This window comes from Thermobia domestica, chromosome 4 (assembly GCF_964235325.1).
Source record: "Thermobia domestica chromosome 4, izTheDome1.hap1.1, whole genome shotgun sequence".
Taxonomy (NCBI): Eukaryota; Metazoa; Arthropoda; class Insecta; order Zygentoma; family Lepismatidae; genus Thermobia; species Thermobia domestica.
The window spans coordinates 10086595-10112842 of NC_137457.1; the positions used below are offsets into that span (position 1 = coordinate 10086595).

The following is a 26248-nucleotide window of genomic DNA, read 5'->3' on the forward strand; positions in this document are numbered from 1 at the left end:
TATTCAATAATAAAGCCGGTCAATAACCTTTAAATTTTGAATATTTGGCCATAAGAGGAATACCAATGGGTCCTAGAAAACGTTTACCGAATTTTGTTATTTGATAATTCCCAAATTTAAAAGAGAACATAAACATATAGAGGTAATAAACCATATAACATATTAAATAGGGGTCAATAACATCCGAAATTTGATTTTTGGTAGTTCTTTACCCATGAAAGGGAACGATGTGGACCATCCAAATTTATAGTTGTACATATTGAAGACCTGTACGAAGATGCCAAATGCTTATATTAATCAATTTCTAAAATTGAGTGGATGAGTCAAGATACCCCTCCCAAATTTTTTAAAGGGTGCATCAATATACCCATGTCTTATAATAGGGAATGGACCAATATACATAACCATATAATCATATAAGGTAATAGGACCTCATCCAAGGGGTGAACCAAAATACCAAACACGTGGTTGTAGTAAAATTTGGCAATTTTTTTTACGCATGAAAGAGAACAAGGTGAACTACCCAAATTTATCATAATACATGTTAGGGTCCAGTACTATAATACCAAATATATAAAATGAGCAATTTCCAAAATTTAAGGGTGGGCCAAAGTACCCCTCCCGGGGTGCACAAATGTACCTATGTCTTATGATAGGTAATGGACCTTTATACATGACCATATAACCATATAAGGTAATAGGACCTCATCCAAGAGGATAAATTGGGCCAAAAGACCAAACACGTGGTTGTACTAAAATTTGGCAATTTCGTACCCCTAAAAGGGAACGAGGTGGAACGCCCAAATTTATCATAATAATACATGTTAAGGTCCGGTACTATAATACCAAATATATAAAATGAGCAATTTCTAAAATTTAAGGGGTGGGCCAAAGTACCCCTCCCGGGGTGCACAAATGTACCTATGTCTTATGATAGGGAATAGACCCCTATACATAACCATATAACCATATAAGGTAATAGAACCTCATGCAAGAGGATAAATTGGGCCAAAAGACCAAACACGTGGTACGACGTATTGCTTACGTTTATATTTTGACAATTTTGTACCCCTAAAAGGGAACGAGGTGGAACACCCAAATTTATCATAATAATACATGTTAAGGTCCGGTACTATAATACCAAATGTTTAAATTGGGCAATTTCCAAAATTTAAGGGGTGGGCCAAAGTACCCCTCCCAAATTTTTAAAGAAGTGCACAAATGTACCTATGTCTTATGATAGGGAATAGACCCCTATACATAACCATATAACCATATAAGGTAATAGAACCTCATCCAAGAGGATAAATTGGGCCAAAAGACCAAACACGTGGTACAACGTATTGCTTACGTTTATATTTTGACAATTTTGTACCCCTAAAAGGGGACGAGGTGGAACACCCAAATTTATCATAATACATGTTAAGGTCCGGTACTATAATACCAAATGTTTAAATTGGGCAATTTCCAAAATTTAAGGGGTGGGCCAAAGTACCCCTCCCAAAATTTTAAAGGAGTGTACAAATATACCGATATCTTATGAAAGGGAATGGACCCCTATACATGACCATGTAACCATATAAGGTAATAACATCTCATCAAAGGGGATAAAATCGACCAAAAATCAAACACGTGGTATAACGTATTGCTTACGTTTATATTTTGGCAATTTTGTGCCCCTGGAAGGAAACGAGGTGGACCGCCCAAATTTATCATGATACATATTAGGGTCCTGTACTATAATACCCAATGTTTAAATTGGTCAATTTCCAAAATTTAAGGGGTGGGCCAAGGTACCCCTCCCAAATTTTTCAAGGGGTGCATTAATATACCCATATGTTATGAAAAGTAATGGACCCCTGTATACGTCCATATAACTATATAGGGTAATAATACCTCATCAAAGGGGATAAATTAGGTCAAAAACCCCCGAAATTTAAATTTTTGGCAATTTTTTACCCATGAAAGGGAACGACATAGACACCCAATACTGATAAAGGTACATACTATGGTCCTAGGCTACCACACCAAATTTTTAGATTTGGCAATTTCCAAAATTTAAGGGGGGTGGTCCTATGTACCCCTAAAAGGGAATGAGGTGGACCACCCAAATTTATCATAATACATATTAGGGTCCTGTACTATAATACCCAATGTTCAAATTGGGCAATTTCCAAAATTTAAGGGGTGGGCCAAGGTACCCCTCCCAAATTTTTCAAGGGGTGCATTAATATACCCATGTCTTATGAAAGGTAATGGACCCCTGTATACGACCATATAACCATATAGGGTAATAACACCTCATCCAAGGGGATAAATTAGGTCAAAAACCCCCGAAATTTGAATTTTTGGCAATTTTTTACCCATGAAAGGGAACGACATAGACACCCAATACTGATAGAGGTACATACTATGGTCCTAGGCTACCATACCAAATTTTTAGATTTGGCAATTTCCAAAATTTAAGGGGGGTGGTCCTATGTACCCCTGCCAAAATTTAGGGGGTGGGCCATGGTACCCCTGCCAAAATTTAGAGGGGGTGGTCCTAGGTACCCCTAGGTCATTGACCCCGGCCAGGGACCATGGGTCCTGAGGCAGGGACCCAGGGGCCAAAAAGTTAGGCAAAGTAAGGCCATTACTACTGTGTTCAACTATCTCTATCACTAAGAGTATAAAGGTGGTTCGAGCCATGCATAAATAGCTATAATTAAAACTTATAACAGTGCATGTGTACACTACGAGAAGGAGTTTGGTTTATATAATGTGCCCTTTTCTCAATTACTATTGAAACAGAAAGTGGTAATAGATTTATACTACCTCCAGTTTCAGTAGAGAGGTTGCGGATATGGAATATACTTTGGGACGCTTCATTCATTGCGGATAATAGGTTTTAGTTATCGATTATCGTCTTCATTTCATGTTGATCATTATTTAAATCAAACATACTTGATTCCTGCCACTTCTGGACCAAAAAGAAAAATGAAATGAAATCTTTAAGTTTTACGTCCCACGCTTATGCCGGTTAGGCTAAAGGAGACGGTGATTATGAGAGATGAGTGAAATGGTGGAATGAAGAAAGTGGGAGGAAACGGGAGAACCCCGAGAAAACCCACGAGCACGCTGTTTGTCCACCACAAAGTTCACTTGGCGGAAGCTGGGATCGAACCCGGGACCCCAAGCACCAGAGGTGAACGCTCTACCACTGAGCCACCGCGCCCCCTGGACCAAAAAGAGAGCTAAGAGCGAAAAATGACAACTATTCTTAGAATGCTAAATCGATACTAAAGAGAACCGTTTCCTGTTATCTCCTACCGTTTTTACTCTATGTTGACCAATACTGAAACTAAAAATTATGCTGGATTTTTGTTATTTCTGATTTAAGTAGAGAGTTAAGGATGCACATAGAGTACATCATTTTGACGATTAACGACCGCAGGAAACCAATTCTCGTTTTCTATTACAGTTTCTACTTTATAGTGATCAACTTCAAAACCGAAAATGTTTATTTCTACCACGACTGGTAGATAGATGATCTTCAACCAATTCGATTTCTAACTTTTGGTAATCTACATTGTTTCCAAAATTAATCGTGATCCATCAAGAAGTAATTGATTTTTTCTCTCACAGACAGACAAGTTAAATATCCTTGGAAAATCCATAGATTTAGAAAGTGTACCAAACTAAATGTTTTGTTTAGAAAGTGAGCCCATAAAGTTTTTTATTTATTTCTGACAATTTCCATTAGTTTCCCCTTAATTGTAACTCTAAAAATGACATCTCGTAGGTGAAAACATTTTGTACTTCTAGTACAATAATATATATATATATATTGAGAGATAGTTTTCAGGTGAAGTGAACCTAAAAGAAAAATAATTAGTTTAATGAAAATATCTTGCAATTAAGATAGCATTAAATATTTCCTCCAATATCTTTTAATTCAGCATCTTACTTTGAAATGGTAATATACCCGTCCATAAAAATTTTCGAAGTAATGTTATGAGTAAATAAAAGAACCTATTCGGAAGCTTTGTTGTATTTATATAATCAATAGTAAGAATTGATAATAACAGACCATTTCAATAATTTCAGCGGTTATTGTGAAAAAAATTGTATCCCTAGTGTAAATCATATAAATAGTGGCCCAGTGAAAAGTCTGTGGCTACCAAATAAAAACGTTTTAAATCGAGTGAAGTTGTAATGTTAATAGTGTAGAATTTTTGTTTCTAGATATGTATCTCTGGCAACATATAAATTCATTTTCCATTATTTAAGTTACCTTTTATAATGTCCTCATATTAGCGGTATACCTCAATTATGTCAAATTAACAAGTATTTTTTATTCAATAGATTCTTGGAAACGATTAGTCACCACAGTCGATGCCTTAAAGCATTGTTTTGCTGACACTCCAGATGGCAAATATGCAGGTAAAATATTTCTTTTATTTCAAATTTATCATTTTTATTTAGTCTCTTTTACATGGCAAAGTTAAGGCTAATCGTGTCTTGTCTTCCACTTAACCAGGTAAGTATAAATATTACAGTTTTAAGTATTAAACATAAAATCGAAATATTACACATCTACGGCTGCAAATACGAAAATAAAATACAAGAAACTATATATACAATAGTAGTACTAATGCAAGGAAAAAAATATTACACTCACAATCAAGCATACATAACGTACAGCCAACTGGAAATATGCATATAATATAATGTGATAAAATTAAAAGCATACAATAAAAACGAGAAGAGGATTGAGTTGCGTTGATTTTTAGTTTAACGTCCCGTTCAGCACCGAGGCTATGTGAGACGTGGACCTACTGATTAAGTTGGAATCCGAACCATGTCAGCTCCCGCCGGTAATCCAACCCGGGTCTCCCTCAAACGAAAAGAGGTTAAAAGTTTAAAAAAAATAGCATTTTCTTCATTAGGATTCCGTAAGAGGTAATCGAATCATGAAGAGTTTGCACAATTGGTTTCTTTAATAGATGCATTGAATGTAATTGTCCAGTATTAGGTTGAAGATCGTTTCATGGCTTACAATGAATGTAAAGAAATATGTAGAACAATAATTGGACTAGTGTGGTGTAATGGGAAAAAAATATTTACACTTGATCTTGAATTGTGATCTTGGCGAGTATTTAGTGGCTCCATCCGTAAAAACCAGTATGTGGACTACAGCGGTGATTCCTCCATGGAAAAGGTAGAATAAGCTGTTCCCTCCTTTTTGTGATTCTAAGTAAAATTTAAGTTATTCGAAAACAGAAATTTTTACGAAAGGAAAGTCTTTGTTTTCATATAGTCACTACTAAGTATTAAGAGAAATTGAAATGACTATGATTATTGATACAAGCTTATAGTTTTTGGCATTAACGAAAGAGCATAGATCTCTCTTTAATTCATAGCCGCTTTCTACGGTATATGTAATTTTTTGGGAGTTTAAATATATTTTTCCTAACGATTTTCCTATCCTGTAAGTAGGATGACATCTTGTCGAGATCATTGGCCTACTTGATACATTGATTTCATGTAATTTAGGTGAACTATATGTAATTGATAAACTTACTAAATCTATATGAAGGATTCTTGCTAGACGTTCACCTACTATGAAATATTCTTCCATTGAAGTATTAACCTTTTTCATGACTTCCGATAAAGAGGTGTTTGGAATTTTAATGTACCTCAAACTATTAATATTCTCTAATATTTTCCGTGAATAATCACTTTTATATATGATTCTAAATGCGTTACCTTTGTTGGATTTATCACATCAGCATTCATTACTTTGAAGATAGTTTCTGAATTCTTTAATCAAATTTAGCATATAAGATTTTTTATTCCCAATTTCTTAATACGAATCTATATTCATTAGTGAATGAAATTTGGTTTCTGGTATGAAAATTCCGGTATAGATGATCATTCAGTAAATATACTAAATTTGAAACAATTTCTGAACAAAACTTCGAACTTAATTTAAATTTCAAGTTGGGTTAGGTTGTGGTAAACATTAATTCTAAAGAATGAACTTTGACATTTATAGGCCTTTGTTTACTGACGTCTGCACAGGTTGGGGCCGGAAACATTTAAATATATAACCACAATTCTCGGGTCTACCTTCGTACATACTGTACAACGATATTTATTGGTCCGCTCTTTCTGGAGAACTTGGAAAACACAACAGCAAAATTAAACTCTAGTTCCTGTAAATAAAATATAATTTTACGTTAGTTATTAAGTTTCTGTGATTCGGGCTTATTTAGGGCTAGTTTGTTAAGCACGCAAGCTCGGGCCAGGCTCGGGCCTAAATCCTAAAACATATTTCGCACTCGGGTCGGATCTCACATTATAAATTCACGGGCCGGGCCGGGCCCGGGCTAAACATTCTGGCCTGCGCTGACTCGTAACTGAGGTTACGACCCAGAGAACTTTCTGTGTTGAGTATTGTATTATCTGATCGAGGGTCTTCCTTCTAGTTAGGGTATTAGAATTGTCATTTATACTTTCAAATTTTGTCTTATTGTTTCTCTCCTACTGTTTGTGCTATCTAATTTTATTTTTACCAAAGAGTTACCAAGAATGTGGGTAAACCAATAAAAGAATGTATACTGAGGTAAATATTTTATTTGATTTATAATATAATAGATAGAAAAGTATATTTATATTTCTGTTTAAAAAATAAACAAATTCAGGTTTTTTGTTCGTTCTGCATTATTGTATTACTTGAAATAGATCGAGTGCAACTATTTTCAAGTTAACACTCTAACTTAAAAGAAGGAATAATAATAGAAATCTGTGTGTAGCTTATATAATAAAAATATAAAAATTGCTTTGCAGACCCATGGGTGCGTCTACATTCAAGTGTTACGTTACTGAAGGACTGTTTACATCAGTTAGAGAGAAGACATATTCCAGGTAAAACATTCAGTAAGAAACTTAAACCGTTTTCAAGACCACAGTGCTGAAAATATTATGCCATTGTACTCAGTTACATGTATGCATGATATAAATGAATTACAAATGAAGTTATTTCAAAAGTTCCATAATTAGTATCGAATTATATTATTAGTGACTAGATTTTAAAAATATTTTGTTCCCTTTTCTTTTTTAAAGTATACCTTAAGTTAAATGTTAAAACACTTATATAAAATGTTTCAAATGTTATTAATTACTTTACGGTACAAGTACAATATTGAAAAATATTTAAGAACGTTGTTTGAAGAAAATTTTCTAGTTTTTTATTCTCTCATCCTGTAATAAGAAGTTACATTGTTGCTTTCGAAACAAACCCCTCAGGACTCGAACAATTTGGAAAATAAACAAGAATAGCTTCCATCTATTCTGTTAACCTTTTGTTCAAACCAATAATTCTTGATGTTAGCCATTTACGGTTTTAACATTCTTCCCCGTAGAGCAAACACTGTTATAGATAGCAACCAGTGGCTTTCTGAAATCTATTCAGTGTCTCAAGATAACGTAACGTCATCATCCGTAACACACACCCAAACCCAAGTAGTTGAAATTCACTGAAACTTCTCGTTTCAATAGTGACTTCCACAGACCAAAAACGGTAAAAGATATCGCAACGTGTCTTTTGCAATCGATTCAGGGTCACAAGAATAGATTTCTTGTTTTACTGACCCTCTAGTCAAACCGGAATTGGTAAAGGTCAGCATTGCCGATTTCAACGTTTGTTGCTATAGAATATAAACGATAATGGCGTTAAGTGTTTCTTGTAATCGGCTCAGCATCACAAGAAAGCATCCATCACCTCCTACAAAACTCCACAAAAGCCGGAAGTGGTTGAACTTTATTAGTACTTCCGGTTGCAATATTAGTACTTCCGGTAAGAGATATCGAGTCTTTCTTTCTTTGCAATCGATTCAGGGTCTAAAGAATAGGTCCCAAATCTTCCGTCAACTATTTATTCAAATCAGAATTGTAAATCAACCGTTTCCGGTTTTAACGTTGCTGCATATAATAGAAACGGTAATAGATGCCGACAAGCGGATTTCAGTGATCAATTCAGCATCTCAAGAGAACACAGCATCATCATCCTCAACACTTTACTGAAAGCGTAATTTTTAGGAATTTACTAGTATTTGCGGTTTCAATACTTACATCAATAGAGCAAAACTATAAACAATTTCAAAAAACAAATTTTGATACAAATTTAGCGCCCCTAGAATAAGTTTTGTCTCGCCTTTTAACTATCCGTTGAAACCACAAGTGGTGAAAATATACATTTATCTGACCGTGTTATGCATAAAACGGAAATAGTTCTCACAAAGCTGATTTTCGATATGAATTCAATACCAAGAGTATCTTTTATCTCTGATTTTATTATTTTCATTGCAACCAGAAGTGATAATCATTAATTATCATATCTAGTTTTCATTAATTCCATTCATTCCGTTGATTTCATTGATTCAATTCATTGATTACGAAAACATTACCAAAAAATATGGAAATTTCAATTTTAACTGAAAGCATTAATATTACTCTTCAAACAATTTTAAAATATTGCCTTAATTTGCTTCAATTAAACATCTGGTAGCGTAGTATTCTAAAGCGCTCAATCTAATACCGCTATGACAAATGTTTGTGAACGTTGTATCATTTTATTACATACATTTAATCTCTTTTAGAGAATTCATATTCTTTTCTTAAGCTCTGTCTAAAAATAAGAGTAGCAGCGTTTATATTGTCAAACTGCCAACAGTATAAAATATAATAATTTCTTTCCTTTTAAACAGATCCCTGTAAACTTATCACAACTAATGCAGAGGACCATTTAAAATGTACACAAATATTAAAAGAGTGGCCCTTAACAGGTAATTAACTTTAACATTTTAAGCATAATATAGAGTAAGTCGAAACATATGACTATTCATATGAAATTGGTATGATTGTACTACCTGAATATTTAATAAAAATAGATTGATAGTTTTATTTAGCAATTCTAACGAAACTAATGAACTTTTCCAATCTGTACTCTACGAACTCCAATAAAGTCATAACATTAATAATATACAGTGCAAAGCTTATTGATACATTCTTTTTATAAATACGACACAAATAACCTGTGGTACATTCACTTTAAGATAATTGATCTTATATACACGTTTCGTTACTATTGCACATAAGAAATCGAAATGCTGTAAGTCAGTCTATCTTTCTGATCATTTCGAACAAACATTTCCTATGTATGATGTTCAAGTATCTCTATGTCGAAAATATGTTCCACACTGATAGTGTGCACAATGATATTGAAGGTATTAATTGATAAAGTTAATAAGTAACAAGTTATTTGTAGTTGAGTCTCTTGACATATTTAATTGTCCATCACCAGCGCCAGTCGTACCACACATAATCAGTATATTACGTATTAGTATAATTAGTATATATATATATATATATATATATATATATATATATATATATATATATATATAATGACTACTCCCAAAACAACATAGGTTTATTCATCTGAGGAGAATCTTTCAAATATTGTCTCAGTGTAACATAATCCTCTGTATTTCAAAGAACACAAAAAATTTATACATTTGTATGTTTAATTGTTCTGACATTAACATAGAATTGAACTTCAAATAAAAAGGATGGATGATCTATCACATAACTTAGATTTATTATTAAGATGATAATTTGTGGTCCATATGAGTACTTTCAGTTTTTGATTCACTTCAGTTTTCAGCAAAATTGTCATATCTCTTCGAAAGTTTAATTAAATTGCTGCTCATTGTAAAAGTGGTCAAAATTATTGTATCATTAATATTAAATTAGAGCACCCTTAAGCAAATGTTTTATCAAATATGCCCAAGCTAACGTGGAAAGTTTCATTTGTGTAAAGTACGATAATTCTTAGTTATAATCTGATATATTCAAACACATTATACGTGATTGGATTTTAATATTAAAATTGTACGTCAAAGTGATTTTAAAAAGTCACATGTAGAAAAGTTTTTCAAGCCCACTCTAGAAATTAATGTGAGTTTGCTCAACCGTGAAATTAGCCCACAACTCTATATATAGAAATTAAGCAGGGTAAAGATCCACAGATAAATAATGAAAAAGACTCCAATGCTTCTTACAATTGCACAGCTTAACAATACTCTCTATAGATTGTCGTCCCCTTTTTAATAATCTTAGAAATAATCTTCCTTTCCTATTGTTTCCAAATCCTTCTAACTTTACTCTTCGTTCCGCTTTGTTTCCTTACATCTTTGTATTCTCCTTTTTCTTTTCCTATCCTTCGTTTATTCCTATTCCCTTTTCTCTCATTTGCTTACTTCCTCTCCTGCATTTTCAATAAACTTTTTAGTACGTCTCCCGTTCCTATTTAAGCGTTAATTCTTCAGTGTATATCATCGATAATTATTTCGACACTTGGAGTATCGTCAAAGTATAAAAAGAACAACCATACATATAATATCGAGACCATGAGTAATAATACTGAAGAATCATACACAATAATATTGAAATAATCCCAGCTTGCGGCACGTATTTTAGGATTTTATCTTATTTGCTTCTTCAACGAAATGTGTAGAAAGATAGGGAAAAGGCGAAAGAACATACAATTAAAGCAAATACATTGAGGATAATGGAATGTAGATGCTATTACGAAATACAGTTATAAGTTGCTAAATATAATTGCAAGTTTTATGAAAAATTGTCTAATTCTTTCATATATCATATTTGGCTCGCAGAACATATTAAGACAATTATCTTAGATAATAAGTCTATCCCCCACCTCTCTTCTTCAGAAACTCCGAATGTATTTGCTGGGCTCTTTGACCTTCTTCGATTGGTAATATCAAAGTTGTCAATTCATTTGTAACTTAGATTGTGACTCCACTATATGCTATAGTCAAGATATGCTATACATGCAAAAAGGACAATACATTTTCACGTTATATATGATTAGACACGACAAAGGGGTGAAATTCTAAGATTCGCCAAATACGTGACTCTAGCGAAAGGGATGATTCAGATCCTACAAACTAATATATATATCTTAAATACTGCTGATCAAGAAATATTAACATACTATTTATTTATTTATTGTTGGTTGTTTTTAATAGACGAAACTAAAGTTGGAGCAGTCTTCTCCAATTAGTTCCGAAATTTCACGAATTTCCTTTTATTATTTGCAAAATGCATTAAATACGGAGAGATTACATGTAATTGAAAACTAAAAGGATTTTAATTTTTAACATAACAGAGTTCTAGTAGTATATCATAGAAGCTATAAAAAACTATTATATTTTAGTTTTGTTTCAGATTATATATATACAAACATATATATATATATATATATGCAACAAGAAACATAATAAACTTTATATATTTTTAATTTTTCGCTCTAGGGTCAAAGGCATTCATGGGGGGCATTTGTAAGTATAAATCAATAAATAACATATTGGAAAATGTAAAGTAAAAAATACATTGAATTGCAACAGGCACTGAACAAAAAATAAATATGATTTTTAGAATAAATATGACCATACCTTCATAAATATCAGATAATTCTAATATCAGGAAATTGCTAATGGCAATAAGAAATTTACACAGAAAAAAGAAAATGTATTTCTGTAAAAGTATAGTAATAGAATTAGTTTTAACTATAGACCAATCAAAGAAAAACTTTAGTGTATAACTGTATATATAAATTATAACGAAACGTTCCGTATGATATTTTCTCAATTCATATTGGTTCTAAACGAAATGTTTAAAATCATTCAAAGATGTATCTTAACACTGGAAGATATAATGATTATTGATCTTAATAATCTATTCAATTATTAATTTTGTTCTTTTTCTTACTAATTACATCATTTTATAGTTGTTGTTGCTGGAACAACAATAATTAAAACTCATTGATAAGGACCATGATTAACTAGTAAAAAATGTGAAATTTGATTGATGTGTTCAGTCTTCTCATCATATAGTTATGAATCAAACATTCATGACAGTGATTCATTTGTCACTACACGCAAGTCTTGTCAGATTAACACCAGTCATGGTACATTTCTCTAAGTATTTATTTTACCTACGATATGACCACAGTCAAACACTGATACATTTTGTGTTTGCTCACCACGCGTAAAATGCTTATTCTTAACTACCAAGGTAGGTTGCTACATGGTATGGGAATACCTTCTGCGTTAATGCTTAACTCTTATATCTGTACACAAGGATCAAAAGTTACATGCTTAGGGAATATAGTCTGCGTTATCTTGTAACTCTTATTTCTGAGTAGCACAGTCCGTAGCCACATGCTATGGCGATTCACGCTGCGCTACTGAAAACTCACATTTCTTGCTACCAAATTCCTTACGTACATGCCACGAACTTGCACGTTGCGTTACCGTGTAACTCCGGTAGCAACAAGTTAAAAGCCACTCGTTTAAAAATGAAAATAGGCAATTGTAATGATACTTTTTATTGGGATATATTCCTAAATTTATGCTTTTTACTGGATATACTCTAACACTTCCTCTCAGTACGCTTTGATAATGGTTTAAAGAAATTATGACAACAGAGACGTAGATAATAAATAAAATTTAGAAGCAAGAAGAAGTACGAGTGGAACTTCAAAGAATGCATTTAGTAGTGTACCATTTATTTGAAAGAAATTAAATGTTTTTTTTTCTTTTTGCACTATTTGACTATTGTAAATCTCAATTTACTAAAAGATAAACATTTAGCTGTAAAGAAACTCGCAAAAGTAATAAAGTTAAATTAAAACAAACATTTTATAAATTGTTTTTCTTTTTATTTTAGATAAAGGAGTTGAACCTACTCCTACTGCTCCACCACCATCAGGATATCATTTTGATTCAGGTATCAATTTAAAAAATATATAAAATTGCACTACTTACCTTGTTTCAATATATATCTTGAAAAAAAATACGTTTATTTTTAATCTATAATTATAATGTAATGTACTTCGAAATTCCATCTGTAAATCACTTCAATTTGTTTATTAAAGACGTATAACTTATGATAAATAAATACTATACGTCTTCTTTCTTTATACTACTGAAATTAAGGTTTTTGAACAAAATCACTTTGTAAACTTAATTTAATTCTTCAAAATTTGTACATAAATTTTAACAGTTTTTGCAATGCATATATGCAATGCTGCTAACAGATTATCACATTTTCCAGCTCAATCTAAGACTTCAAATCACCACAGTAGCACTAAACAGATTTAGAAACTCCAACAGAAATGACCCTAGACATGGACATGGAATCCAGACAAAGTAAATTCCTATAGTAGTAGGAGTTGGGGTACTGTGAACATACCCGTTATCAAACTGCTGTGGAAACCGAATACACATTGCCCTGACTAAATGGTTTTAATTTCCTGATACACTTTACTTATTGCGGCAGTACCGGAATTAAGTAGACTGACCAACACATTTTAAAGATATGGTATGTTTATTTTTAATATTTGATGCCCAACAATATTGGTTTCCAACAGTACATTTCTATTGCCTGTACATCACTCTCCAACTACTTTCAAACTACTGTAGATCGAATCGTAGTATTTGTTTTACAGGTGTGACAATCTATGCCCCGGAATCATGCATGAAAGTAACATTGATAGGTATCACAAGGCAAAAGTTAACATAATTTCAGTTTTTATTTTAAGCAATACACTTACAAGTAAATTTAATCAGAAACTCCTACAACTAACTTGGTAAATCAACTTGGTATGACACTCTTTTTTAAGAACGGCTTCAAGGGAAGTTACTTGGTTCGCCTACATTAGTAACGTTATATACCTGGAAAATGATTGAATAGCTTCTATTCCTTTGTCGAAAAAGTGAAAGCGAGATTGATGAGCAAGAGTTCAGATACCGTATGGTCAATTCGTTGTTAAAATATCCACTAATTTCCACGAAAAAGTAATTTACGACTCATTACATTTTCACACTTGTCATTACATTGCATATTTTCCACCAAATTACCGTTCAAAGCCATCAGATTTGGTGATAAAACCTCCAAATTGGCAACACTGGATATATGCAGACTTTACTGGGAATTATTGGATTATTGGATTGAAAAATATTGGCAATGTGTTGAATGAAAACCTCACGGATATGTAGTTACTTACGTAATTGTAAAATGAACATGTATCGAAAGACAATAAGTCAAAAAAGGAAGGCAAACGCTCGTTGTTTGAAGAGCGTATGAGAATTTTAGAATGGTATTTTTAAGTCTGAAACATTGCTTGCGCCACAAGATAACTTTAAGTCACATAAGTAACATCTATTTAAAAATGTCCATACCAAAGAGTTAACGATTTTAAGAAATATAATGTGTATTTATATATTTAGTTATAGATATGTCTTGTTCGGAATTCAATAAACCAGCAAATTAGATTTAATGAAAGTTATATTATAGTTTCTACAACAACAATCAATATCTTATTTTTAAAATAGCTTATGAGTGAGACAACTATTGAAAGAGAAAATCTTTTCCTCATATTTGCCCAATGGTCTGTTTGTATTGTGTAATATAATGTTTATTACCTGAACCGTATGAAACCTTCACAATTTTGTTGTTATACGTATGTACTATCAGTTTTATTTTTTCGCAATTTACAAACAAGCTTACATTTAAATCGCATTTCATAAATTTTGCATAACATTTTTTGTAACAATGGAAAGGATCGAAATGACATTTCAAGCGATTTTGCTGTTTAACATAGACATGAAATATTAAAGGTAAATAACTTTTTGTACAGGGTGCGGCAGAACCGACTAAGCAGTTTCTATCGATTACCGCGAGAGCTGTGATGGGGGTAGGCAGTTGCACGTGGTCTGTCTTTGTTCAGTCGTTGACCCCATTTTAGTAGCTAATATGGTCTGGACCGGTGCACATCGTGGTTTTGCCGTTCGCGCTTATTATGAAAACAACAGATGTTTCCGGGACGCATCGTCTCTTTGAGGGCTAATGTCAAGCGGCCAGATTTGAGCATTTGTGACTATTTTTGGGGGGATATCTGAAGGAAAAGGTTTTCAAAAGCCGCCCTCACACCATACCAGACTTAAAACAGCGGCTTATTGACGAAGTGAATGCCATACCCCGCGATATGCGTGCAAGAGCTGCTCAAAACTTCTGTGATCGTCTACAACAATCTATTGATGCTCAGGCGCCATCTTGAGGACATTATTTTTAAACCTAATGAATGTAAAATGGTATATTGTACTAATTTAGAAAACAAAAACATTTTTCTCTATATATCCAGATTTACTTTTTATTGCTCCTTAAAACTGCTTAGTAGGTTCTGTCGCACCCTGGTATACAGGGTTTGTACGGGAAGTAATAGGACTGATTTTATTCCGCCATGACTGTACTTTGGAGCGTGCGGGCACCGAATGGATCCGGTAGAGGGCGTTCCTAGCTAATGAACGAGCGGCTGGTCAGTTGTCTCCAAGCACACGGAGAGTCAGGACAGGCTTTTTCGCACGACTTGTTTCTGTGAGTGCTGCAAGCCGAAAATGCAGCGTTCGTTAGAGCAGAGGTACGCGATTAAATTCTGTGTTAAACTCGGTAAATCTGCGACAGAGACGTTTGATATGATCAAGCAGGCTTACCCAGATGATGCTTTAGCAAGAAGTGGTGTGTTTCGGTGGCACAAGGCCTTTTCGGAGGGCCGGGAAGAGGTCGCCGATGAAGACCGTGCTGGAAGACATTCGACTTCGACAAACACCGACAATGTGACTCGCGTGCGCGAAGTTTTGAACTCAGACCGTCAACTAAGCATTCGTTTAATTGCCCAGATGTTAAATTTACCAAAAACTGTGGTTCATGAAATTGTGACGGAGCATTTGAACATGCGCAAGGTGTGCGCGAAGATTGTCCCAAAAGAGCTCACTGACGACCAGAAATTGCGGCGAGTGGAATTGTGCCAAGAAAATTTGAACATGTGTGAAAGTGACCCCCAATTTTAGAATAACGTAATCACAGGTGACGAATCATGGATCTTTGAGTATGATCCCGAGACAAAGAGGCAATCTTCCGAGTGGCACACGCCGGCGTCTCCTCGCCCAAAAAGGGAAGAATGAGCAAATGCAAAGATAAAACGATCCTCATTGTCTTTTTTGACATCAAAGGTATCGTCCACCATGAATTTGTTCCTCCTGGACAAACCGTCAACGCCAAGTTTTACGTGGAAATGCTCAAGAGACTCAAACGAAGGGTCAATCGGGTCCGACCAGACATCGGAGCCGAGTGGAAGCTGCACCACGACAACGCCCCGGCTCACACCGCCTTTCTTGTGAACAGGTACCTGACCAAGGCCGGGATCCCTACGCTTCCGCAGCCGCCCTACAGCCCAGATGTGGCCCCCGGACTTCTTTTTGTTTCCTCACCTGAAACGCCCATGAAAGGCAAGCATTTTGAGACGACAGAGGGGATCCAAGCAGCTTGCACCGCGGCTCTCAAGGCTATTCCGGAGAATGACTTCCGTGACGCCTTCAATGCTTGGAAATCGCGCTGGCAGCGCTGCATCGACGCAGAAGGAACCTATTTTGAAAGTTTTTAAAGAATTGTAACGATTGGCTCAATATTTTTTTTTAATCGACTCAGTCCTATTACTTTGCGGATAAACCCTGTATAATAAACACGGATGTAAAACAAAGTAGATGAAAAGTAATGACTATCATTTATAAAGTACTAGCGTTTTCGTTTTACAAATTGCCTAAAATTATAGCTCGTTTCGAATGAATGCATATGGAGCTTGAAAACAAACAACTAGGCATTACACAGTCCACAAACTGAACCTTCATTTTTATGACAACAAAACTTCATAATATAATATAAGTGTTAATTTCCTATCGTATGTAGTCCAATTCTTCATGAATCTAATCTTAGAAGAATTTTTCAAAACTTCTAAGTCGAACACTATTTTTCGTTCGTTATTTCAATGACAAAGAATAAGGCACAGTAAAATCATTTCTTTGGATGAATGCTATGAAATAAAAAAATGTCAGTTAGATGTATTACTTACCAGAGTGTCATAAATTAGGGCATAAAGATAGAAAGTAGAAAGCCAATCGAGATGATTTATTTTGATGTGCTATAAAATATCAATGGAAGTATTTGAGAACAAGATCCTAAGACGAATAATCGGACCCAAAAAGAATGGGAATGAGGAATGGCGGAAACTTCATAACGAGGAACTACATAATTTATACGGTTTGCCAAACATTGTTAGGGTCATCTAGTCTATCAGGCTTAGATGGGCAGGTCATGGAGCTAGGATGGAAGAAATTAAAAAGACTTTCAAGGTCTTGACTGGAAGACCAATAGGAAAACGACCATTAGGAAGACCTAGGCGCAGATGGGAGGACAATAACAAGATGGATCTCGCAGAAATATGAATACAAAGTAGAAACTCGATCCAGTTGGTTAAGGATAGAAGTCAGTGGAGAGCTTTTGGAAACGCGGCATTGAACCTCCGAGTTCCATAGGCCATAGAGTTAGTTAGTTAGCTATAAAATATCGATGTGGACACGGGGTCTTTATAGTTAATTCTATGCCCACTGTCTAATAGTATGGCATTTATTCCATAGTAGACTTCTTTGTGTTATTCAGAATCAAAAAAGAACCTAAAGAAATTCATTTAGTACACAGAAAAAGAGGAGCACCAGACTATAACCCCAACTGTCAGAATCTTCTATCACTAAGGTAACATTATGTCACGCTTTCTTATCGCAAAACTAACTTCATTCAAAAATAAATTATGATTGTAGTTGTACTACATGTTGCGATGCAATGTTTCATTTGCTTCGCATTTCTATCATTTTGTGTACGAAATTGCGATTCAAAATCATTTAAATAAAACGCTGGTATGTATATTATTATTTATATTGTAGTTTACTTATTTAATTACTTACTTAGTTCTTTTTATATTCCATTATTAAGTTTTACAAAACAGAAAACAAAATGCTCAAAAATCCTACAGTTCAAAAGGTAATTTTAATCATTCCTGAAATAATAAGGAAACTTTTGATAAAGAAATAGAATTGAATAAAACAAATATTAAACTTTGTTACATTTTTTGGCATTATAACACCTGTATACTACGTATAAGCACATTGTTGCAAAGCGTTGTTGCAGCGCAGAAATTGTAATATAGTTCAATATTACTTCTGTTCAACTCAAGTGTTTTATTTGCGATCTTAGTTGAATAATAATTCACACAAACCTATAACCTGTGTATTCAAAAAACATATGTAAAAAAAAGAAACTAAATATAAGAGTAGAAAGAAGAAAACAAATTTAACCTCATGTTTTGTGTGATTGCAAAATACTATTACAGTAGTGTATATATTTCACCATTATTTCTCCTTTTTACATTTTCCAGTTCCCGGATTAAGATTTTTAAAAGGAATGGGTAAGTATGTTATTTGTAGTTTATTATCTAAAAAAAGTAACTCTCAACGTTGCTAAATATTTCTACTTTTGAATCATTCTATTACATCATTCAATCTTAACGCTTTGAAATATAAGTTGCGTTTGAGATTGATACAGGTATGTTTTACTTCCACCGTACTGAAGGTAATGGTGCTGCATTTGTTATTTTAGTGTTATCTTCTCTTTCCCTATATATATAACGCAAGAACTTGCATATGAAGTTAAAGGGCATCGCGAGTATAGGAGTTGAGTTGAGTTGATTTTAGTTTAGCGTCCCTTTCAGCAGCGAGGCTATATGAGACGTGGACCTACTGATTAACGTGGAATCCGAACCACATGAGTTCCCGCCGGGAATCGAACCCGGGTCTCCCACGCCAAAGGTGCGTACGCTAACCGCTTAGCCACGGAGGAGCTCTACGCGAGTATAGGAATTATGGTGCATAGAGTCTATTGCTTATAATGGGGCCGCGGTGGCTCAGTGGTAGAGCGTTCACCTCTGGTGCTTGGGGTCTCGGGTTCGATCTCAGCCCCGCCAAGTGAACTTTGTGGTGGACAAACACCGTGTACGTGGGATTTCTCGGAGTTCTTCCGTTTCCTCCCACTTTCTTCATTCCACCATTTCATTCATCACTCATCGTCACCGTCTCCTTTAGCCTAACCGCCATAACCGTTGAACGTAAAACTTAAAGATTTCATTTCATTTCTATTACTTATGAAGAGCATTGAACCGGCATCCGCCTGGCCTCCTATGGGAACAAATCGAACACTAGTGCTTGGATTCGAAATTAGCGCATTCCATGTGTTCAGTGTTGTAGTGAGCGGAGAGTATTGCTGACCTCAATGTGGCAAGAGATTAATGGAATACGCCGCAAAGACATCATTTTCATACGTTTAACAAAGACCGGATCATGGACGCTTGGAAAAACGTAACACACAGACAGCAGTAACACAAGCTATCAATGTGCCACAAAGTGTAGTGTCTAAGTTGTGAAAATAGTTTATTGACACCGGAGGCATCAACCGTAAACCCGGTGAAGGACGTCCACGAATAAAAACTGCACAACAGGGCAAATACTTATTCGTAATTGCGCGTGAAAACCGAACCATGCTTGCAAGACAACTGTCAGCGGAGCTTGCAGCCGTCTTAGGGATAAGAGTGCCACACTAAATTGTGTACTAGAGAGTGACACCCGTAGTCTGTATACCCGAGGACAAGCAACATGCATTCCACTGATTCAGGCATGCAAAAGGGCCCGTTCACAGTGGTGTCGAGAACATCATCAGTGGATCACTGAATGAATGGGGCCTTACACTGTCCACGGATGAATCCCGGTACAGTTCCCAGAGCACTCTGATCTGGCGTAAACAGGAAACTCGCTTACATCCCAAGAACATTGGGGAAAGGAATCGGTATGTTGGTAGTGATGTACTGGTGTAGGCAGGCATTATGATGAATGGTCATACTTACCTGTACATCTTCGATGCTGGTCAATCATTGGCCAGAAGTACAAAGATGAGGTTCTGTATGCCCATGTGTGGCTTTTTAGGTGCGCCACACATGGGTCCACAGTTTCTGTTCGTGCATGACAATGCCCGTCCCCATCGAGCCAAACTGTTCGAAGAATACCTAAAGAGGAAAGATATCCAACTTATCGAGTGGCCTGCTCCATCTCCGGACCTAAACCCGATTGAACATGCTTGGGACGGCTTAGGAAGATGTGTTAGAACACACCAGCCGCCCCTAAGATGCAGCTCTGTACTGCTCTTGGTAAGAAGTGAAATAAGCTGATGAATAATATATATATTGAATCTTGAAAGTGAAATGCTTTAGCCGGATACTTCAATTGCATCGAGCAAAATATCTATCAAATCATATTAACTGATTTTATTATTAAGGTTTCTCTTTACGTGCAGGTCTTGGTTCAGGTGCAGGAGCAGGGGCTGGTGTAGGAGCCCGTAAAGGCACGGGAGTCGGAGCTGGAGTTGGAGCCGGTATGTTTGCTGGAGTTGGGTCCGGTGCTGGTTCTGGAAGGAATTTAGTAAGTATACGTAACATATTATATTATAACAATAATTGTTCATCAAAATAGAATTTTTTTACGTTCTTGCAAGAAAACCTGTCGTTCATGCCACACCAATAGCGAATGGTTTGAATTGTAAAACGAGTACTCTTAAGAATCAAAGAAAAAAACAACGAATCAAGGAAACTTGGTAACATTATATTACTTACAGTATTGGTGATAGCCTATATAGCGTATTTTACGTTACCGAAGTTTCCTATTACGTCTTTATATCGATTAAGTCTAGCGAAAAAATTAATACTATCTAGATTCACGATCATCCTCGCACAACAACTTCTTTATGTCGCCATTTGCATTTGCAACATTACAAAGTCAAATCCTTAAAAAATTTAAAGGCTCGTATATCTTGTTTTTAAAACTTAAAAAACTAATGCACTCTTGCAAAGCATTCCCTGGCAGTACCAAAACATCAGAAAATTTTGATTTGTATCTTGACCAAAATTAATTATTGTCTACAAATTATAATATATAGGAAGTATAATATTCAAGTAGTTTCTAAGTACTTTATACTTTAAAAGATAATTCCTTATAATACGTTTAACGTTTTATAAAGGTAACCAAGGAAGTTCTGTCGCTTTTTCACCCACAACTTTCGAACATTAATATGTTACCTAAACCGTACCTGGAAGATCAAAAAATTCCCATTAGCATCGATGAATTTTGCCAACGTTCTGGAAGACCATGTATCCCATCGCGGTAGAACTTGGTGTTCCGTGAAGCAAAGAAAGTATCAAGTACATTTATCACCTGAACTAGCGATTATAAATGGCGTCCGCTAAGGTGACTGTTCCAGGAATGCAACGGGTGATAATCGGATGGTGCAATGTCCGGGGAGTATGCCGGATGATATAGTGTTTCCCATTCAAGGCGTAGAATGGTGACCCATGTCATCCTAGCCATGTGGGGCTTAGCGTTGTCCTGTAACAGGAGAATCCTTTCCAACTCAGAAGTGCTGGCTCCAGAGTTTGAGTTTTTTTAACACGGCTAACTGCGCGTGCAAATGTACGTAGGACCATCCAGAACCTTTGAATGAGATATTGATACAGTAGCACGTTATGTCTACAGATGTAATTGAAAATGTTCTTTGATAGTTCTCTGAAATTATTCTAAACACTAAAATACTGTATTCACAAAGTAGAGTACATTAAACATACAAAACCGTAAAACGTTCGTTGTTGTCTCAAATAATACTCCAGTTTAAAAATAAGATATTTAATTTTTCTTAAATCAGCTTTAAAATTCATATAGTCATTCCATCAGTGCGTAATTATACAGTTAAGTGCAGCCTAAATATGCCCTCTCCATTTTAATATAAAAAGAGAAATTGAAAAGCTAATTTTGCTTTCAAAGACCGAGCACCTGAAATATTCATATCTTAAAATATTCAAAGCGGCGTGCTGCTGGATAAAACAATGGTTATCGTTACAGTAGATGTGTCATAACGACAACAAAAATATTATTCTTACTTCTTTGATGGGTGAACATGGTGCATTCAGACTCTAAATTTTTTCCGTGTATTAGACATTCCGCAACATAGAACAAGAATGTTGCAACCAGGGCCATATTTAATACTTTTAAGCCCGTAAATTTAGAAAATGCTGCCTTTTCAGTATCAATGTTTGCCTCTAAAGTTCTGTTATTTCCAGAATAGCAGTATCAATAAAAACACTGGTTCAAGAGTTTCCGCCCCCGAAACTTCCCGCCCAATGTCATGGTCCATGTTGGCACACAAGTGAATACAGTCCTCGTCGTAACCTAAAATAAACTTTGAAATTATCAATTTTTAATCTGTGATAATTATAATTTGTATATATTTAAAGAAATGTACTGTACAGTAATAAACTCTATACATATTGAAGTAACGTTGTGATTCCTATCAGTAGAGAAAGTAATCAAGTTTCTATAAACAATGATTCCTTTGGCTTACCTGTAAAGGTCGTATTATACAGTTACGATAATTTTATTCTGGGTGTGTGATTTGTAGAAAGTTATTCTATAAAAAATGATCACACGGATAGTTTTTAAAATAATTAACCAAGAGTAGTATTTGATTATGAAGAAATTAAAGAATATTTCGATGCGCCACTAAATGCAGTTCATTTTTAACATTTACAATAATGTAGAGCGTTAATACACTTTTTGCGGCGCGATGTACAAGCTCTTTCCTCAATTACACACTGAATTCTTGAATTATCTGAATATTAAGATTTTCCCAATTTAACAATTATATCTTTCTCTATGTCAGGCTATTAAACAAAAAATAATTCTTGTTTTTCGTTGTATATATGCAGAAAAGATCAAGGTTCGAACAACAGAAGTTGCTATAAAAATAAATGCAGACATGATTTATAGCATTATGAACGCAATCTGATATAAATTGAATTGTGTTACACAGATATGCATATACAATGTTTGAAATTAAATTTGGAGACGTGTATCAATCGTTTATGTATCATCAATTTCTGAATTTTTCTACTTTCTTTATAATCAGAACTTTACTTTAGCAGAATTAATTTACAGACTACTTGTATTACCACGAGTGAAAGTGCATTCACACTTAATTTTTAACATCCTACAACGTTAGACAACCAACATTGTACTGAGAATTGGTTGGTTGAAAACAAACATATAAAGGGTCTAAATGAATGAATCGAGTTTCGGGATGAGACATGATAGACGATGTGAAAATATGTGTATGTGCAAAGTTAAAGTGATTGAGTGCCATAAGAAACGGCGGGGGTCAAATTTGGTGGGAGAAGGGCTATGCTATGTTATAGAAATACCTCAAATAAACTGTAAAATCGTAAAAATAGCAAAAAATACACAATGCAAAGTTTCACATATCGGCAAAAGAAGAATTGGCAGATTAGATCATGAACCTCCGCCGACATCTTGAAATCCGCCATTTCGAAATATGACATCTTTTGAAATGGAAAGATAGTCATGTAACATATAAATTAGGGCCAGCGTGTTCTCAAAAGGTCAATTATGAACTTTAGTGATCGATATATTTAGTATTTAGTATTTAGTATTTAGTATTTAGTATATATTTAGTGATCGACTGCAGTAGACCACCTTTCATTCACATGCTACACTCACCCCAACTTGCTATTGCTTATGAAGGTAGACAAAGAAAGTTGAGTAAAAAATATAGCAAGTAATGAAAAAATGGTGGTCTAAGTACAGAAATAATAATTGTATTCAAATCTATCAGATCTATTGTGTTGTGGTCTATATTAGTAACTATGTCATTTAACAAAAGCTAGTCAAATAAATTCCACATTGTTTTCGGCCAAAAGCGCAAGAAAAAAACAAAAAATCGAGCGGGAAGCGATTCTTCTAGACCGGAACAGTTCTCTTCGACACTATATGAAGCAAATTGGAAGTAATGTAATAATATACAACTTGGATATCAAATTTCATGTTAGTTTTCTTCGCTTGTAGATATGTTTAACTTACATATGTATTCGTGATAATCCAATCTTTCGACATACGAGTATCAGTCTCCTAGATTTTCGTAAATATCTATAAAGATAATTTTAAATCTTACAAATAATGCAGATAATGGTCACTAAAGTTCATAATTGACTTTTCGAGAACATGCTGGTCCTAACTGATATATCATATGATTGCCTTTCCATTTCAAGAAAATATCACAGACTTTATAATGGCGGATTTCAAGATGGCGGCGGAGGTTCATGATCTAATCTGCCAATTCTTCTTTTGCGGATATATGAAACAACCACCGCTTGAATTGTCTATCTTTCACTATTTTTTTACGATTTATTTGATGTATTTCAATAACAGCATAGCCCTTCTCCCACCAAATTTGAAACCCTCCCCCTGCTTTTCTTATGGCGCTCAGCCGCTGTAACTTTGCACATACACATATTTTCACATCTTCTATCAGGTGCACTATGTCTCATCCCGAAACTCGATCTATCCATTTGGACCCTTTACTTGTAAGTAGTGTGTTCTATAAATGATCTATTTTGTTTGAAAGAGTCCTATTGAAAGAGTCGCCACACATTAAGACCTCAAGTATTATTTGATGTGAAACTTACATTTGCTAATCACATCACCTTTACTGATAAGACACCGTTTAATACCTACAGAGCGATTGATATCACGAGAAAGTTTCGAAGGGATCTTATTTAACCTTAGATATACCAAGAAAAATAAATCTTGGTCAAAAATTCATTTTACGTCACAGGTTACAGAATTTTGTATAATCTCTGAATGTTTTACTTTATTCGTTTCAACGTTACCATCACTTTTGTTACTTTTCAGTTTTAACATATCTACTGAAACTTTACGAAAAAATATCATGTCGTGCGGGATAACTTGACTGTCATCTTTGTTTTGCAAGAATTCTTTTATCCGCAAAACAATCATAGTTTTCATTTTCTTAAACAAAGAATATCATTATGTGGCATTTACACATTAAAGCTAACAAAAATATTTTCCGGTGTTATATTATTCGTTTCTTTTGTTATTCAATCGAGAAAAACAAAAGAACAATCTAAGAAAGTAATACAATGTGTGCAGTCAGTCTGTAAAGTTTAATTTGTGAATTAAAAGAAAACGTCATATGTTTCAAATATGACAAGTAGTAAAAATGTATATATTTGACATCCCTTGCGATACTGTATGTAATCGAGAATTGTGATGTCTTTTCGAAAATAACGGCAGCCACGAAAAAGATATTTTACGTTGAAAATCTCAACGTTCACTCACTCTTTCTTAAAGAGAGGTAATGGAAATTGAAGATCAAAAAAAAAATTAATGGGACATATATATTATTAAACTATTCTAGTAAGCAACCTTATGGAATCGAAATGTAAGGCCGTTACATGTTAAGATGTTAATGGAATAAGTCCATTAATGAACTCGGACCAGATAACTGCATTATCTGTTCATTTCAAAAAAGTAATAATTCAAAAAATCACTTTTGTTTAATAGTTATGGTGAGCAATAACTAATATACTAAGATAATAATTATAAATCTTATTTTTGTGATTTAAATAACATACATCTTTAGAGTAACTATCGATGTAGAATACAAGATAAAATTTACTACAATGTTCTTTCATATTTAACATTGCAAAAGCTTAACAAACCGCTAAAATGGTTCTATATTAATTTTCTTTTCTTATTGAAAATGTTCTTTTTCTACTATGTATTTTTCAGGTGTAGAGAAAGAGAGAAAATTTGTAATTAGTTGAGGAGAAGATAAAAGTGATCAACTAAATAAATGTGTACTAATATATTGAAAATGTAATTAAAAAATAAATACTATTAATAAATACAAATTGTTTCACCGATTTCATGCTTCTTCTTGTTATTCGTCTATTTAGTTGAATTTTTTTGACTTGTAGGTGAATCCAAACAGCCGACGTTTACGTTGGCGAAAGGTTCAGAGAAGAAGATGTGGTGCATCAAGGTGTATCCAATGAACCAGAGGGAAAAATATAGACTATAACTGATTTACTTATGATTTGTTCATTTTTCACTTCCCTCCCATTATTATTAATATTAAACTTAAAATGCAAAGACAAAGCATATACAACACTTGGAGTGAATACATATAACATTCAGAAATGTTATTGATTCATTTGGGAATAGAATTTGATAGGAAATTTGAAAGTAATTGTATATTATATTATATTATACATTTTCTTACAATGTACAAATTAAAAAGATTTGCTGAAGAATTT

General features: G+C 34.3%; 1 protein-coding gene across 3 annotated transcripts in view; it reads left to right on the plus strand.

The window, feature by feature from the left end:
- LOC145683707 (uncharacterized) overlaps window positions 1-26021 on the plus strand; it is a 66195-nt gene extending 40174 nt beyond the window's left edge. For 2 of the 3 annotated variants that reach the window (XM_081755146.1, XM_081755147.1), the window contains exons 13-20: window positions 4348-4425; window positions 6835-6912; window positions 8754-8831; window positions 11385-11411; window positions 12802-12861; window positions 18401-18430; window positions 20365-20489; window positions 25910-26021. In XM_081755146.1, coding sequence (XP_081611272.1) covers window positions 4348-4425; window positions 6835-6912; window positions 8754-8831; window positions 11385-11411; window positions 12802-12861; window positions 18401-18430; window positions 20365-20489; window positions 25910-25987 — 554 coding nt within the window. In that variant the 3' untranslated portion in view covers window positions 25988-26021. Of the gene's footprint in view, window positions 1-4347; window positions 4426-6834; window positions 6913-8753; window positions 8832-11384; window positions 11412-12801; window positions 12862-18400; window positions 18431-20364; window positions 20490-25721; window positions 25856-25909 lie in introns of those variants that run through there. The other variant, XM_081755149.1, reaches the window with a different exon arrangement.
- The last annotated feature ends 227 nt before the right edge of the window (window positions 26022-26248 follow it).